Source organism: Cydia amplana, chromosome 17 (genome assembly GCF_948474715.1).
Source record: "Cydia amplana chromosome 17, ilCydAmpl1.1, whole genome shotgun sequence".
Lineage (NCBI taxonomy): Eukaryota > Metazoa > Arthropoda > Insecta > Lepidoptera > Tortricidae > Cydia > Cydia amplana.
Window position 1 is genome coordinate 5,025,181 of NC_086085.1, and position 18,696 is coordinate 5,043,876.

The 18,696-nt window shown below is 49.7% G+C and overlaps 1 protein-coding gene across 1 annotated transcript in view; it reads right to left on the reverse strand.

Annotated features, from left to right (window-relative positions):
- Positions 1-2,117: 2,117 nt before the first annotated feature.
- The window catches only part of LOC134655742 (baculoviral IAP repeat-containing protein 6), a 96,618-nt gene continuing 80,039 nt past the window's right edge, over positions 2,118-18,696 (reverse strand). Inside the window, exons 51-59 of the mRNA XM_063511208.1 lie at positions 18,081-18,267; positions 16,740-16,902; positions 14,318-14,435; positions 13,747-13,873; positions 12,616-12,833; positions 9,964-10,203; positions 4,924-5,112; positions 3,658-3,792; positions 2,118-2,299 (exon numbers count right to left, since the gene is read on the reverse strand). Coding sequence (XP_063367278.1) covers positions 2,120-2,299; positions 3,658-3,792; positions 4,924-5,112; positions 9,964-10,203; positions 12,616-12,833; positions 13,747-13,873; positions 14,318-14,435; positions 16,740-16,902; positions 18,081-18,267 — 1,557 coding nt within the window. The 3' untranslated portion in view covers positions 2,118-2,119. The remainder of the gene's footprint in view (positions 2,300-3,657; positions 3,793-4,923; positions 5,113-9,963; positions 10,204-12,615; positions 12,834-13,746; positions 13,874-14,317; positions 14,436-16,739; positions 16,903-18,080; positions 18,268-18,696) is intronic.

Here is an 18,696-nt window from a genome sequence, read left to right on the forward strand (position 1 = left end):
TTATAGCCAATTCCGTTACAATCTGGCGGCGTCGACACTGGGCCTTATTACCTCAATCAAATCACTAAATCCTCTCTGTTATACGCTTGCGATTTGAGAAAGGCAAACTGGCCGATTGGATACAATTCTTGGTGCCAGCGAGATTCTACATTCCCGTCAAGACTGTTTGGAATCTAGAATGTAGGAAATATCATAGCCTAAATTAATCGGTTTGCCGTCGAGAATTGCGTCCGATAGCCGACGTCACAGGATGAAGAAATGTGCGAAGTCAAATAAAGACTTTAAACGGATTCGTTTGTGACAACACGCAGATGAGAATTTGTACACAATATACATCACTGGGCAGTTCCGCACAGCATAGTCCCGTTAAATTTAAGTAATAGCAAACCCCTACTTCCGAAAACCGTCAATACTTAAGCTTAGGGCTACATGAAAAAGGTAAAGGTTGTCTGGAAGAGATCGCTTTTTAGCGATAAGACCGCCTGTTGTTTACCTCTGTTGTGTATTTCTGTTTTTTTTTGTATTGTCTTATTTTATTGAGGTGTGCAATAAATAGTATTTGTATTGTATAGTATTGTATTGTACATGCCTATGTACTGCATTACCGGCGCGACCTAGAAAGACTGCACAAACGTTTATTAGCACTATAAAAAACATGTGTGCAAGTGCCAAACATGGGCCACATAGCTGTGACTGAATAATAAGTTATTGAAATTCTTATAACTCTTAACTCTTGACAATTTGCGGAATTGCCCACTACAATATTATAGACCTAAACCTAGCTACGACAGGTCTGCGGGAAAGTTGAAGTTCTGAAGGAGTCGACATTCGCCGCAACCAAAATGCGATTAGAAGTTAACTATTCTAATCACAAACCCAGATTTACTTTGAATGAGTAAATAATTAAATGTCACCAGTCACTTTGTCAAGCTCGTTTGGTCAAATTGATGTTTATTAAAATATCAATATATAGCAGACACGTCTGGCCGCTAGAAGCTTATACCATATAGCTTACGGCGGCCAGACTTGCATTTCCTAATATCGCGATATAACTTCAAACTATTTCTTCAAATGTTCCGAGTGGATAAGGCAAGTATCAGCACGGACTAGGCTTATCTCATCAATGAACCTGAACACATTACATAGGAAGAAACGTGAGTAAGACTAGGTCATAGACCTTTTAAGTTTACGTCCAAAGCAGAGTATTCTATTATTAACAATATGTTAAGTTACGGCATCTTTGGATGCCTCGTTAAAATGTGTAAGAAAAAAAAACATATAAAAACAAAAGTTTAAATAATAAGCGATCGCTCGTTTACAAGCCACGTGAAGATAGCCATTAGATAAAACGCTACAAATCCATCGAAGCATCCAAAAAGGTCCAGACAAGCGAACGTTAGTTGAGTTAGAGGATTTAAATCTCAAATGAGTCTCAGCTATCCACAACAGGCAAGTGATGTACGTAGATTAGACTAGAGTGCGCGGCACAACGAAGGACTCCAACAACAGTACTTAGTCTCATTCCGTTGTCGTTTTATTGAACGACAGCAATTTTAATCGTCAACAGGTCGTTTAACACTCGTCGTCCGCGCCCCGCACTTGGACAACTATCGATCGCTCGACACGGCAGCCCCGTCCTCACACAATACACCCCCTTAAATAGCTTACCGGGCGCGCGGCCCTTTTTAGTATCACAATAAGTGTTAAACTAAACAGAGGTCCCGCTACATATTAACCTTTTCAACGCCAAGAGCCACTAAAGTGGTCGAGTGCTGTCGTGCCCATGACGCCAACAGCCACTAAAAAGGCTACGACGGACGCTGTCAAAGCAATTTTCCTGCTGACAGATAAGGTGAAAATAAACCTTATTCATATTACAACCATTTGGCGTATAAGCCACATTTTAGCATGGGACGAAAAGCGTTGAAAAGGTTAAGAAATAAAGAAACTATAAAAACGAAACCGGGCACTACAAATATAAACGTATACGAATCGTAAACGCGGCCACGGGGCGGACGGCGGCGCGTCACTCGTCGCCGGGGGCTAGTCGGGATGATCGGTAAAACGTGAGTGTACCTGTCCGACAAACGATGGTCCCAGGGTTACTAGTCGGGCCACATCAGTCCAGCACGTCGGCGACGATCTTCTCCATGTCGTGGTCGATGTCGTCGGCGGGCGGCGGCGCGGGCGCGGGCGCGGGCGGCGGCGCGGCGGGCAGCGTGAAGGGCTCGTCCAGCGCCTCCAGCCCCGCCGGCACCGGCAGCTTGGCCAGCTCCTCTTGTAGTTTCACGTAGTGACGCTGCAAATGCAACACACTTTGGTAACACATAACACCGATTAAAAACTTTCACGATTATTACACATTATTAAATTGTAAAACGGGACTTAATCGCGTATTACCTCCGACGCTTCGAGGACGGCGTTGTCCCCGTGGTCTCGGAGAAGACTGGCTTAAGTTGACATCAGCATCTTCTAACCGCGCGAGTTTTTCGAACTACCCGCACTTGGTCTTGTTTATCAACTTGAACGTTTTGCGCACTAGGGATGTCACTCTGTCGACACACAACACTAACGATATTCGATTTATCGACTGTCGATATTCGTTTACGTTTACATTTACTAATGATTGGATTCCATGTGGATGAGACCAACCATGGATGGATGGATGGATGGGTGTGGACTCAAGTTGATAAACAAGACCAAGTGCGGGTAGTTCGAAAAACTCGCGCGGTTAGAAGATGCTGATGTGAGCAACTTTTACTGTGGGACCGACCCCGAAAACGCGTAAAAGTTGGATGTTTCATACATTTTGCTATTCTGATGTTGAAATTTCCTATGGGAGAGTCAATTTTTTTTTCACGATTTCGGGGTTAGTATTATCATTTTTTCTTTCCTAAACAGGTTCCCAGAAACAAATGGGATTAAAAACTGTCCCTCCGGAGGGGTCTTCCGAAAAGACCTCCCCGATTTGTAATGATTCATTTTGAATGAATCCGATTGCAATTCCATCGCGTTGAGCTTTATACTTTTAACCTCCATTTAACGTTTGACCACCGCCCACTCGACTGTAGCACCTCAGAATAGAGAATCCAAATCACTACATAGTATAAAACAAAGTCGTTGTCTGTCCCTGTGTATGCTTAGATCTTTAAAACTAGGCAACAGATTTTGATGCGTTTTTTTTAAATAGATAGAGTGATTCAAGAGGAAGGTTTATGTATAATTTGTTAACCCGTGCGAATCCGCTAGTTAAATAAATTATAAACTTAAAACTCCAAAGTCGTCTTTGGCTGAAGAATTTAAAAATGGCGTCATAATGCATCATATTAACAAGCTTTTATTAGGTCGACCTGTATGTAACTATGTAATGGAATCTTGCAAGTTAAATTTGATGCACTTCCCGGTTTCCGATTGAGCTGAAATTTTGCATACACATGTAAGTCGGGTGACAATGCAATATTATGGTACCATCGAGCTGATCTGATGACGGAGACAGGAGGTGGCCATAGGAACTCTGTGATGAAACAACGCAACCTAATTGTGTTAGGGGTTTTTAGAATTGTCTCGATGAGTATTAGTTGTCTGTCGTAAGAAAAGTACAGTCAGCGATAAAAGCTTGTACCAAAAATGAAATTTTTGCCAAAAATTTATATTTACCTTGAGCGCCATGAGGTTCAGCTGGATGCTGCGCTGCGTCCGCTCGTCGCCGCTCTGCGTCTCGAGTTCCGTGATCCAGTTGGCCACCGTCTGCATTATCTCGTTGCGTTTCATCCAGAAGTGCGTTTGGATCACCTACATCGACAACAGATTGTTAGGGCTTATTTAGACGGCGCTCAAACTCGTATACGATTTTAGCTACATTGCGGACCATAGATGTTACATCAATTCAGCCGACGGATCAAACTACGCAATGTAATCAAACTCGCATGCGAGTTCTCGGCCCGTCTAAATAGGCCTTTATGTGGATAAAATAAAGCTAGCCTATGATTTCCGAAAAGTTCTTTTGACAGTGTGATAATTTGGGCACACAAAAACATCTTAGCACATCATTTATTATAACCGATACAGGCTTTGTAATTCACGTACTTCTCTTTTCAAAATCATCTTGGACTTCATTAGTGTAAATCTCTAAGGTCTTGTATTTTCATATTTTCTATATTTTTTTTGTATAAAATACATATATGCAACACCATCATCAGTTTTGGTACCAAAAAGACTATTATTTTCATAGTCGACATCTAGCATCGAATAGCGGAATTATCAGTACTGCTACTTGACAATAGATGTAGCACCGACCGGAAAGTCTAAATGCTCAACAACATAAAAATAATAGTATTTTTGGTACCAAAACTGATGTATGGAGTGAGCACTCTTGTCTTACTATATTTCTTTATGGCAACACGAACTACACAAATGGGTGTCATTCTGAATCCCTAAAGTCTATTTTTTTATTCGGTAGACTGAAATGACAGTTAATAGTATGAAATGACATTTCATGTTCATACAATTAACTGTCATTTCAGTCTACGGAATAAAAAAATTGACTTTAGTAACGTTTGTCCTAAAGTCACTTGTCCTAACTGGTTTGTCCTAATGGGCACATGCCCTAACGGTTAATTGTCATAACGATTATTTTCCATAATGTAAGGTTCTGAAAAATGGTTAGGTTTTAGAACTTACTGCCACAAATGTGGGTTAGGTTAGGGTTAGAACTGCGACCCTCACAAAAAAGGAAATATGCTTAATAACATTAGGATAAGTAATCAATAATTAGGGATACCAAAATTAGGGTTTTAAGTGTTAGGACAACTGATCATTATGACAAACAATATTAGGGAATGCAAAGATAGGAGAAAAGACTTTAGGGATTCAGATACAGATGCACACAAATAGGGTTATGTGAAGAGTCGAGGCGGTACGTACCTCCTTGAAGCAGGGCTCCGGGTTGCGCAGATGGTCCAGCATGGCCCAGCGCGCGCAGGCCTGGTAGATGTTGGAGTTGTACTCCAGGCTGGCGGAGGAGCCCACGCGCGTGCCGCGGCTGCGCTCGTATCCGGGCTCGTTGAAGTACGGCTCAGGCACCAGGATCAGCGACTGGATTGATACCAGCACCTGACAAACAATGTATGTTAAATCACTCATTTCCTGGTGCGAATATCCGTGACTATAATCATTAACACGACCTTAAAAGTGGGTATGGAAATGGCGAATGGGAGTGAAATAGCCGTCAGTAGTTCTGCAGAGCGCTATTCATCGTTCTACGTAATGCTAGCCAGCGATTAGCCCGTCACAAATGTGTCATTACACTCATTACAACCCTTAGGTCATCCAGATTGGGCGTTTACGTAGAGACATTAGTCGTTAAAGACTGCTTTTCGCAAAATTGCACCTGAACTTGTTACGCGGCGATATGCTGATCCGTAAGCTGTCCGGCAGACCAAGATAACTATGAGATCGTATTTGCCTAGGCACAAAAAAAAACCCATAAAGTTTGAAGTCATTGTTTGTCCGCATTTTCGTTAGTCATAAAATTATGACTGAAAAAAAATATGAGAAAAACCGTTTGGTTTTTCTCATATTTTTTTTACGCGCTTACTTTCAGAATTGCTATAAAACAAACCTAACCTTACGAAAATCCTGAAAAGTTAAACGGTTTTAGAATTATGCCTAATGATAATCTGACGAACTACATTATGACTTTCAATAATTATGTCACACAAAGGGATCCGGGATCGAACATTTGCCTCGTAACATTTGTCTCAGCCAGCAGCCCAAAACCCTACCAATCTTGTAGCAATGTCAGGCGTGGCTCACTCCGCGATTTCGTCGCTTTGCTACAGGTAGTTAAAAGTACATCTGTTCGGCCCCAATTTTGGGGAAAGCCATAAGCCGCGCGTGGCGCTGTCGCCACCTAGCGGCCATATCTGTGCTGATCGTAACAGACACGTTTTGTTAGAGAGCGAGTCTTCTGTACTTAGTATTATTATTTATTATGTGGCAATGTCGGACTGACCTGCAGGAAGCTGGACGTGTGCGCGTTCCACTTCTCCTCGGGGCGGCCGTGCCACGTGTTGAGCACGGACAGGCACACCTTGCCGTCGTTGTACAGGTTGGGGTTGAAGCGCACCGAGTGCCGGCCCGTCGTCTCCAGGTTGATGAGCATGGACTGACCTGCAGGAAGCTGGACGTGTGCGCGTTCCACTTCTCCTCGGGGCGGCCGTGCCACGTGTTGAGCACGGACAGGCACACCTTGCCGTCGTTGTACAGGTTGGGGTTGAAGCGCACCGAGTGCCGGCCCGTCGTCTCCAGGTTGATGAGCATGGACTGACCTGCAGGAAGCTGGACGTGTGCGCGTTCCACTTCTCCTCGGGGCGGCCGTGCCACGTGTTGAGCACGGACAGGCACACCTTGCCGTCGTTGTACAGGTTGGGGTTGAAGCGCACCGAGTGCCGGCCCGTCGTCTCCAGGTTGATGAGCATGGACTGACCTGCAGGAAGCTGGACGTGTGCGCGTTCCACTTCTCCTCGGGGCGGCCGTGCCACGTGTTGAGCACGGACAGGCACACCTTGCCGTCGTTGTACAGGTTGGGGTTGAAGCGCACCGAGTGCCGGCCCGTCGTCTCCAGGTTGATGAGCATGGACTGACCTGCAGGAAGCTGGACGTGTGCGCGTTCCACTTCTCCTCGGGGCGGCCGTGCCACGTGTTGAGCACGGACAGGCACACCTTGCCGTCGTTGTACAGGTTGGGGTTGAAGCGCACCGAGTGCCGGCCCGTCGTCTCCAGGTTGATGAGCATGGACTGACCTGCAGGAAGCTGGACGTGTGCGCGTTCCACTTCTCCTCGGGGCGGCCGTGCCACGTGTTGAGCACGGACAGGCACACCTTGCCGTCGTTGTACAGGTTGGGGTTGAAGCGCACCGAGTGCCGGCCCGTCGTCTCCAGGTTGATGAGCATGGACTGACCTGCAGGAAGCTGGACGTGTGCGCGTTCCACTTCTCCTCGGGGCGGCCGTGCCACGTGTTGAGCACGGACAGGCACACCTTGCCGTCGTTGTACAGGTTGGGGTTGAAGCGCACCGAGTGCCGGCCCGTCGTCTCCAGGTTGATGAGCATGGACTGACCTGCAGGAAGCTGGACGTGTGCGCGTTCCACTTCTCCTCGGGGCGGCCGTGCCACGTGTTGAGCACGGACAGGCACACCTTGCCGTCGTTGTACAGGTTGGGGTTGAAGCGCACCGAGTGCCGGCCCGTCGTCTCCAGGTTGATGAGCATGGACTGACCTGCAGGAAGCTGGACGTGTGCGCGTTCCACTTCTCCTCGGGGCGGCCGTGCCACGTGTTGAGCACGGACAGGCACACCTTGCCGTCGTTGTACAGGTTGGGGTTGAAGCGCACCGAGTGCCGGCCCGTCGTCTCCAGGTTGATGAGCATGGACTGACCTGCAGGAAGCTGGACGTGTGCGCGTTCCACTTCTCCTCGGGGCGGCCGTGCCACGTGTTGAGCACGGACAGGCACACCTTGCCGTCGTTGTACAGGTTGGGGTTGAAGCGCACCGAGTGCCGGCCCGTCGTCTCCAGGTTGATGAGCATGGACTGACCTGCAGGAAGCTGGACGTGTGCGCGTTCCACTTCTCCTCGGGGCGGCCGTGCCACGTGTTGAGCACGGACAGGCACACCTTGCCGTCGTTGTACAGGTTGGGGTTGAAGCGCACCGAGTGCCGGCCCGTCGTCTCCAGGTTGATGAGCATGGACTGACCTGCAGGAAGCTGGACGTGTGCGCGTTCCACTTCTCCTCGGGGCGGCCGTGCCACGTGTTGAGCACGGACAGGCACACCTTGCCGTCGTTGTACAGGTTGGGGTTGAAGCGCACCGAGTGCCGGCCCGTCGTCTCCAGGTTGATGAGCATGGACTGACCTGCAGGAAGCTGGACGTGTGCGCGTTCCACTTCTCCTCGGGGCGGCCGTGCCACGTGTTGAGCACGGACAGGCACACCTTGCCGTCGTTGTACAGGTTGGGGTTGAAGCGCACCGAGTGCCGGCCCGTCGTCTCCAGGTTGATGAGCATGGACTGACCTGCAGGAAGCTGGACGTGTGCGCGTTCCACTTCTCCTCGGGGCGGCCGTGCCACGTGTTGAGCACGGACAGGCACACCTTGCCGTCGTTGTACAGGTTGGGGTTGAAGCGCACCGAGTGCCGGCCCGTCGTCTCCAGGTTGATGAGCATGGACTGACCTGCAGGAAGCTGGACGTGTGCGCGTTCCACTTCTCCTCGGGGCGGCCGTGCCACGTGTTGAGCACGGACAGGCACACCTTGCCGTCGTTGTACAGGTTGGGGTTGAAGCGCACCGAGTGCCGGCCCGTCGTCTCCAGGTTGATGAGCATGGACTGACCTGCAGGAAGCTGGACGTGTGCGCGTTCCACTTCTCCTCGGGGCGGCCGTGCCACGTGTTGAGCACGGACAGGCACACCTTGCCGTCGTTGTACAGGTTGGGGTTGAAGCGCACCGAGTGCCGGCCCGTCGTCTCCAGGTTGATGAGCATGGACTGACCTGCAGGAAGCTGGACGTGTGCGCGTTCCACTTCTCCTCGGGGCGGCCGTGCCACGTGTTGAGCACGGACAGGCACACCTTGCCGTCGTTGTACAGGTTGGGGTTGAAGCGCACCGAGTGCCGGCCCGTCGTCTCCAGGTTGATGAGCATGGACTGACCTGCAGGAAGCTGGACGTGTGCGCGTTCCACTTCTCCTCGGGGCGGCCGTGCCACGTGTTGAGCACGGACAGGCACACCTTGCCGTCGTTGTACAGGTTGGGGTTGAAGCGCACCGAGTGCCGGCCCGTCGTCTCCAGGTTGATGAGCATGGACTGACCTGCAGGAAGCTGGACGTGTGCGCGTTCCACTTCTCCTCGGGGCGGCCGTGCCACGTGTTGAGCACGGACAGGCACACCTTGCCGTCGTTGTACAGGTTGGGGTTGAAGCGCACCGAGTGCCGGCCCGTCGTCTCCAGGTTGATGAGCATGGACTGACCTGCAGGAAGCTGGACGTGTGCGCGTTCCACTTCTCCTCGGGGCGGCCGTGCCACGTGTTGAGCACGGACAGGCACACCTTGCCGTCGTTGTACAGGTTGGGGTTGAAGCGCACCGAGTGCCGGCCCGTCGTCTCCAGGTTGATGAGCATGGACTGACCTGCAGGAAGCTGGACGTGTGCGCGTTCCACTTCTCCTCGGGGCGGCCGTGCCACGTGTTGAGCACGGACAGGCACACCTTGCCGTCGTTGTACAGGTTGGGGTTGAAGCGCACCGAGTGCCGGCCCGTCGTCTCCAGGTTGATGAGCATGGACTGACCTGCAGGAAGCTGGACGTGTGCGCGTTCCACTTCTCCTCGGGGCGGCCGTGCCACGTGTTGAGCACGGACAGGCACACCTTGCCGTCGTTGTACAGGTTGGGGTTGAAGCGCACCGAGTGCCGGCCCGTCGTCTCCAGGTTGATGAGCATGGACTGACCTGCAGGAAGCTGGACGTGTGCGCGTTCCACTTCTCCTCGGGGCGGCCGTGCCACGTGTTGAGCACGGACAGGCACACCTTGCCGTCGTTGTACAGGTTGGGGTTGAAGCGCACCGAGTGCCGGCCCGTCGTCTCCAGGTTGATGAGCATGGACTGACCTGCAGGAAGCTGGACGTGTGCGCGTTCCACTTCTCCTCGGGGCGGCCGTGCCACGTGTTGAGCACGGACAGGCACACCTTGCCGTCGTTGTACAGGTTGGGGTTGAAGCGCACCGAGTGCCGGCCCGTCGTCTCCAGGTTGATGAGCATGGACTGACCTGCAGGAAGCTGGACGTGTGCGCGTTCCACTTCTCCTCGGGGCGGCCGTGCCACGTGTTGAGCACGGACAGGCACACCTTGCCGTCGTTGTACAGGTTGGGGTTGAAGCGCACCGAGTGCCGGCCCGTCGTCTCCAGGTTGATGAGCATGGACTGACCTGCAGGAAGCTGGACGTGTGCGCGTTCCACTTCTCCTCGGGGCGGCCGTGCCACGTGTTGAGCACGGACAGGCACACCTTGCCGTCGTTGTACAGGTTGGGGTTGAAGCGCACCGAGTGCCGGCCCGTCGTCTCCAGGTTGATGAGCATGGGCACGGCGGGGTACTCGGCCGGGAAGTACACGTCCAGGATGAAGCAGCCGTTCGCGTACGGCGTGTCCGACGGGCCCGTTATTAGCACCTGGAATGATACGTTACGTATAATAATGTTTAACAATAATTAAAATAGTTATAGCTGTTGGTTCTCCATGTAAATAAAATAAATAAAAATAAATAAAATAAATAAAATAATGAACCGATTCCCATCATTGGAGACTGACGCGATGTGAATAGAACAATAAAAAAATTCCAAATCAGTCCAGGATCGAGAAAGTGGGGAACATATACATAATCATATCATCTCAAACCAACATGGATTTCTTAGCGGTCGTAGTGTTGAATCGAATCTTCTATCCTACACAGAAGCCATATTAAATGCATTAGATAACAACTGTCAAGTGGACGCTGTGTATACTGATTTTGCCAAGGCTTTCGACAAGGTCTGTCATGAGCGCTTACTTCTAAAGCTGTGGCATTTTGGTATACACGGGGACCTTTACCGTTGGATAAAATCTTATGTAGAAAATCGCTCGCAGGCTGTAGCTGTAAAAGGGCATATTTCTCATTATAGGTCTATCAGTTCTGGTGTTCCGCAGGGTTCCCATTTGGGGCCTTTATTATTTGTGCTGTATATAAACGATATCACAGAATGTATCAAGAATTCAAACATGCTGTTATACGCCGACGACACGAAAATTTTCAGAGTTATACGAAATCCAGACGATTGTAATTTACTGCAAAACGATTTACATAATTTCCAGACTTTTTGTAATGCAAATAATCTTTTCTTAAACCCAGAAAAATGTTTTATTATCAGCTTTAGTAGAAAAAGGACAACTATTAATTTCAAATATGATCTTTGCAATAAAGAGCTAACCCGTGTCAACCAGATCCGTGACCTCGGCGTAATCATGGACTCAAAGCTTACCTTTGTGCCCCACATTGACAATATCTTAAATAAATCTTTTAAGCAGTTGGGATTCATATTGCGCGTAGGTAAGGATTTCAGGAGACCTTCGACTTATAAGATACTATATAATAGTTATGTCCGTAGTCGGTTAGAATTCGCTAGTGCGGTGTGGAATCCGCTATATAAAATTCATAGCGATAGAATAGAGAAAGTTCAAAAAAAGTTTGTAAAAGCAATTGATTATCGCACTGGAAATATATACATAGATTACTCTACCGCTATGAAAAGATATAATATTTCGCCCTTGAGCTTGCGTCGCGAACGAACTGATGTTATAATTCTTTATAAAGTCATAAACAACATTATTGACGCCCCTGAGTTGTTAAAATCCATTTCCTTTAGAGTACCCCGTCGTTGTGAGCGAGCATGTAGAAAGAAGAACCTCTTTTATATTCCTCGTAGTCGAACTTCTTACGCGAGAAACGGTTTCATTAGAAGAGCATGCAGGATGTATGATGATAAATTTCAAAATTTAGATATTTTCAATGTAAAGTTTAGTAGTTTCAAACGACTGACCTTGAAGTGTATTAATGGGCTTTAATTAGATAGTTATTAGTTAACTCTAAGTGCACTTTTAGTTTGTTATTATTGTAACTTCAATTTCATTTCAACTTTGAAATCTATTTAGTTTAGTACTACTTATATAAGTTATATGGTTAATATATATTCTATTTAAGGAAACTGTAGGTCTATAAGTCTGATAACCCTTCATTGTAATAATGTATTACTATAAGAGACTGTTTGTTTCTAAATAAAGAAAATTAAAATTAAAAATTAAAAAATAAAATCGGTAAAAATCTCGACAAATCTCATCTTTCTTGATGTCGGTTCAGTTATTGGTGTTTTCCGTCCAATTTCCAAGTGTTCAGGTCACTCGTCGAGATTTGTGCGAGCCCGAGTTATATTAGTCAAGAGTTAGTAGTTTACTCTAACTTAATACCCAGCCATACAAATGAAAAATCCAAAAATTGCTACTGACATTTGAATCTATAGTGTAGTAAATAGAGTTGATTTTGCGTTGTTTGAAAACTGCACGAAACAAAGCAAAAGCGACTCCGTTCCAATTGAATATGATTTAAATTTCATCGGACTGAAGAAGTACTATTAGTAGGACCTTGGGCCTTAAGATCGGTTTTCCTAGGATAGCGGTGCCGTCATATAGCGGCCGTCTCCATACTAAATAATACGGCTAAATATGGATGTCGCAGTATTTGTATGGACCCGGCCGCTATATGACGGCACCTAGGAAACTAGAGCATAAGCAGCACTGACAATCCAACCTCTAGACTGAGCTTAGGCCAATTCTTTCATGAAACCGATGCTGCCAAAAATACGGGGGTGCGGGGGGACGAGGTGAGCGAATCCCGTGCCGTGATTGGTCCGCTCAAAGACACGGACCAATCACGGCACGGGATTGACTCGAAGATGGAGTAACGCTACCGTATGTGTGGCAGAGGGGGTAGCGCGACTATGCTATGTCTAGAGGATGGATTGTCTGTGATAAGCAGTAGTATGGTTTCTCACCTTCATGACGTCGAGCCGGTCGGTGTCGGTGCGCACGAACACGGAGGAGGAGTAGGACAGCGGCAGGCTGGTGGCGAGCGTGGCGGCCTCCTGCGCGAGGCGCTTCATGCGCGCCGGGTGCGCGCGCTCGCCCGCCGCGCGCACCGTGCCCTCGAAGTGGTACGGCACCGAGAACCGGAACCCGCTCTCCGAGCACTCCGTTATCATTTCGAACGTTTCTGTACAATCAATACGTTATCACCAGGGAGTACAGATGTAAATTTGAGACGCATTTTTTTATAAGGGTTTAAGACGTCGGTACTTTAACGTCTCGGCCCCTCGGCCATACATCTGTTTTAACCAATGTTTGGCGTCAGCGTCGAGCGTGCGCGTTTAGAGCGGGCATTTCGAGGTCGAAGCGTTATGATCTGTTGCACCCAACACTCTGGCGCCCTTAAAGCATTAGCTAAATTTTGGGTAGGGGTGAGGTTGATCACTCGTGGACAGTCATTCAGTAATTGTGGTTGTTGCAACTGGCTCTCATTTATGTACTATTTGGAGTGCTCGAGTTTCTTACACTAGTGTAGGGGTTTTAAATTTTCCCTTTAATAATGTAGGTACATTATTAATAAAACAAAACACATAAAATAGGTATTTTATGTGTTTTGTTTTATTACCCTAATAAATTAAAGAGGCAACAATGCAACATTGGTTTCTGACGCCCTTGACACAACACCGCGACATACCAAGGCATCACAATACACAGGTTAGGATCCCCTGCCATTTAAATCGAAGCTTGACTTTTAACATTATTAAAGAGTAAATAGTTCTGTACAGACTTTCGAAGTAGTTTTGAAAAAAAAGACTCGATGTTTCTACCCACAGACAATCCAACCTCTAGACATAGCATAGTCGCGCTACCCCCTCTGCCACACATACGGTAGCGTTACTCCATCTTCGAGTCAATCCCGTGCCGTGATTGATCCGTGTCTTTGAACGGACCAATCACGGCACGGGATTCGCTCACCTCGTCCCCCCGCACCCCCGTATTTTTGGCAGCATCGGTTTCATGAAAGAATTGGCCTAAGCTCAGTCTAGAGGTTGGATTGTCAGTGTTTCTACCACAGTTTAGATGACAAGTATAACACGTACCAAACTGCATGGTCCGCATAAGCTCGATGTACCGCGCCTCCCTGCTGGCGCCGCTGACGGCGGCCGCCACGCTGCTGCCCGCCCCTTCCTCCTCACCCTCGTTTACCCACATCAGCGCTGACGTCGCCTGCCAACGGAAAAAGCCGTGAAATTGCTACTTACTACAGCTAAATTTAGACAGTTTCTTTATTTTCTTGTACCCCCTCGAATCCCGCGGATCGATATCGGAAAAGTTACCTTTCAGTCACACGCGATTTCATACAAAATATGTGAAGTGTCAAAAATCCTTGGAACTAAAGAGTTTTTTACCTTGTCTATACCTGCAACTCGAGGTGTAAAAAGCCCTACTAACTGGACGCATCCTATAAGTAAAGGTGAACGAGCATGGCGTGCGTCACAACATTTGTGTGCGGTGTGTCCTCAATGAGGATTCATAGATTACAACGCGCACGTGCACGTATACTCATTCGCATCCGATGTGACTCAAGACCTTTACGTTTAACTTAAGATTACGTTAATTTACAACGGCACTAATAAATAAAAACACTATAAGACTGTATTAGTGAATTACCTGAATATCAGCTATGAGCGAGGCGAGACCCTCGTCTTCTTCCGAGAGCTCTGAATTACTCGATGTGCTAAATCTTTGGCTGTATGTCATCTTCCCGAATATGTTCTTTTTACTCATCCTGCGAACGAAAAATTGTCGTTGTATACCTATGTATGTATATTTGGAAATTTTACGCATAATTTCTAGTCTGTAGAAATAGAGTTTATAGTAGTGTCTGGTTGGTGTGTAAATATAAAACTAAAGTTTTGATTGCGGCCCTTTACACTAAATATGACCTTTTACACTAAAAAAATTGATAATTACATGAAATGTTCATTTATTGATGATATGGTTAGGTTAGGTTAGACTAAGAAAAAACGCTTAAATATAAATAGTTATATGCGCGTGCAGGGCGCGCGCGCAGCGCAGCACGCACACGTACAGCGGGATGTGCCGCGACATGTCCAGCACTGGTCTACACGTACCTCAGCTTGGTGGCGTAGCTGTTGGTGGTGCGCGACATGAGCGCGAGCAGGCGCGGCAGCGGGCGCAGCGCGGGCGCCAGGCGCCGCGAGCGCAGCGCGTGCAGGGCGCGCGCGCAGCGCAGCACGCACACGTACAGCGGGATGTGCCGCGACATGTCCAGCACTGGTCTACACGTACCTCAGCTTGGTGGCGTAGCTGTTGGTGGTGCGCGACATGAGCGCGAGCAGGCGCGGCAGCGGGCGCAGCGCGGGCGCCAGGCGCCGCGAGCGCAGCGCGTGCAGGGCGCGCGCGCAGCGCAGCACGCACACGTACAGCGGGATGTGCCGCGACATGTCCAGCACTGGTCTACACGTACCTCAGCTTGGTGGCGTAGCTGTTGGTGGTGCGCGACATGAGCGCGAGCAGGCGCGGCAGCGGGCGCAGCGCGGGCGCCAGGCGCCGCGAGCGCAGCGCGTGCAGGGCGCGCGCGCAGCGCAGCACGCACACGTACAGCGGGATGTGCCGCGACATGTCCAGCACTGGTCTACACGTACCTCAGCTTGGTGGCGTAGCTGTTGGTGGTGCGCGACATGAGCGCGAGCAGGCGCGGCAGCGGGCGCAGCGCGGGCGCCAGGCGCCGCGAGCGCAGCGCGTGCAGGGCGCGCGCGCAGCGCAGCACGCACACGTACAGCGGGATGTGCCGCGACATGTCCAGCACTGGTCTACACGTACCTCAGCTTGGTGGCGTAGCTGTTGGTGGTGCGCGACATGAGCGCGAGCAGGCGCGGCAGCGGGCGCAGCGCGGGCGCCAGGCGCCGCGAGCGCAGCGCGTGCAGGGCGCGCGCGCAGCGCAGCACGCACACGTACAGCGGGATGTGCCGCGACATGTCCAGCACTGGTCTACACGTACCTCAGCTTGGTGGCGTAGCTGTTGGTGGTGCGCGACATGAGCGCGAGCAGGCGCGGCAGCGGGCGCAGCGCGGGCGCCAGGCGCCGCGAGCGCAGCGCGTGCAGGGCGCGCGCGCAGCGCAGCACGCACACGTACAGCGGGATGTGCCGCGACATGTCCAGCACTGGTCTACACGTACCTCAGCTTGGTGGCGTAGCTGTTGGTGGTGCGCGACATGAGCGCGAGCAGGCGCGGCAGCGGGCGCAGCGCGGGCGCCAGGCGCCGCGAGCGCAGCGCGTGCAGGGCGCGCGCGCAGCGCAGCACGCACACGTACAGCGGGATGTGCCGCGACATGTCCAGCACTGGTCTACACGTACCTCAGCTTGGTGGCGTAGCTGTTGGTGGTGCGCGACATGAGCGCGAGCAGGCGCGGCAGCGGGCGCAGCGCGGGCGCCAGGCGCCGCGAGCGCAGCGCGTGCAGGGCGCGCGCGCAGCGCAGCACGCACACGTACAGCGGGATGTGCCGCGACATGTCCAGCACTGGTCTACACGTACCTCAGCTTGGTGGCGTAGCTGTTGGTGGTGCGCGACATGAGCGCGAGCAGGCGCGGCAGCGGGCGCAGCGCGGGCGCCAGGCGCCGCGAGCGCAGCGCGTGCAGGGCGCGCGCGCAGCGCAGCACGCACACGTACAGCGGGATGTGCCGCGACATGTCCAGCACTGGTCTACACGTACCTCAGCTTGGTGGCGTAGCTGTTGGTGGTGCGCGACATGAGCGCGAGCAGGCGCGGCAGCGGGCGCAGCGCGGGCGCCAGGCGCCGCGAGCGCAGCGCGTGCAGGGCGCGCGCGCAGCGCAGCACGCACACGTACAGCGGGATGTGCCGCGACATGTCCAGCACTGGTCTACACGTACCTCAGCTTGGTGGCGTAGCTGTTGGTGGTGCGCGACATGAGCGCGAGCAGGCGCGGCAGCGGGCGCAGCGCGGGCGCCAGGCGCCGCGAGCGCAGCGCGTGCAGGGCGCGCGCGCAGCGCAGCACGCACACGTACAGCGGGATGTGCCGCGACATGTCCAGCACTGGTCTACACGTACCTCAGCTTGGTGGCGTAGCTGTTGGTGGTGCGCGACATGAGCGCGAGCAGGCGCGGCAGCGGGCGCAGCGCGGGCGCCAGGCGCCGCGAGCGCAGCGCGTGCAGGGCGCGCGCGCAGCGCAGCACGCACACGTACAGCGGGATGTGCCGCGACATGTCCAGCACTGGGGACGAATAACGAATACAACATCTAATAGTGACGTCCACGCACAAGGAACTGATTTGCAAGACTACTGAAACGAAGCTACCTCGAGAGGCCACGTTAAGCAGCTCAATCAGTCTAGACGTGACTCGCTCGAGGCAAATGAGCGCACCACCACTTTTAAGCACACTTTCAATATGCTCAGACCTTCCGTCAGGCAAAATAGAGGAAATGAATTTTTACAACACCAAAGGCTCTCTTTACCTATACTTCAAAAACGGATAAGAATAGTACATTACTGCAGACGCCGGGAAAGAAGGGCTTGCCGGGTGAGTAGGTATAGCCGGCCGACCGTAGGGAGGCCGGATAGTGATACGAAGCCGGCAAGACCTTTTCACGGCTAGGCATGTATAGTGCTTTTCTCAAACATGCAATGAAATAAAAAAATACACCACTCAAAAAAAACAAATTTATAATCTTTATAATAAAAATCCAACTTCACAACAAAAGTTTTTTAATTTTTCTTCCAATCCCGCCATAATTGTTTTTTTTTTACGGAAGTCGTCCGTATTTCGCGTATGTAGTGTTCGAATAGACCTTATTAGGGCCATTATACACAATCTGATAATAAGAATCTCAATTTCTATAAATAAAATAAATGCAGAGGATTTTAAATATTGTCTATGGTCTCTGGTGACTTACGTATAGACAATATTTTAAATTTATTCATCAACACATTGAATCATACAGATTCGTATTCTTAATATCAGTACGTTCGTGTATAACAGGCGTTAACACGGATATTTTGGTCCGATAACCATTCATTCACCAAAAATATAAAAAAAAAATATAATTCGGCTGTTTAGTCTGTTCATGGACACAGACCCCATGTTTACATTAGAATTTAAAAAAAAAATTACTTCCCGGCCTAGGCCTTCAATTTCGTATGAAATTCCTTTACAGTTCTCTGGAGTTGCTCCGCCCTAAACGTGATACTTCGAAGCCTGATATAACGCCCGGAGCGACGACATTTCATTGCATGTTTGAGAAAAGCATTTTATCCACAAGAGTATAACGATTTGCAGTTAGTATTTTCCTCGCGTTGGTGTGGTGAAAAATTACTATTGTTTTACAACATAACTGAAAAATGACTATTGTTTAATAACATAACAAATGACTATTGTTGCATCTTTATCTTACCCGAATCGTTCCTGAGGTAGGAGCAGATGGCGGGCACTAGCGAGCTGTTGGCGATGAGGTCGATGAACTCGGCGGGCAATTCCTGCGACTCGCCCTCGCTGCGCTCTGATTCCGGGGAGAACTCTGGCGCGGCCGAGCTCTCAGAGGGCGGCCATTTCTCGCCAGGATTCATGTACGACGCTAATACCTGTCAATACACATATGTTGCAACAGGGTATTTGACAATTTTTTATATACGGTATCAGTCACTCAGGTTTGTTTTGAGGATTAAATGCCTGTATGGTTCCCATTGTCTTAAAGCAATACAAGTCACAAATGATGGTCAAAGTCTGGCACTCGCACTTTACTGACGAAACGCTTCATAGAAAATGGCAATACATCGTAACGTTACCATGTAACGTTAGAAGCCGTTACGATGTATGGAAAAAAAACAAGGAAATTGCGATTTTGTCGGTGAAATATTGTGTTTATGTATATGGTTGCTATACAATATTTTTCTTAAATAAAATGTAAGGAATCCAATGGCATCATATTTTTTTATATTTTTTTGCTATTTGGAAGTTAATTTTTTTTTTTTTTAATCTTGTTTATTTTATAAGCCATACATCTTATGATT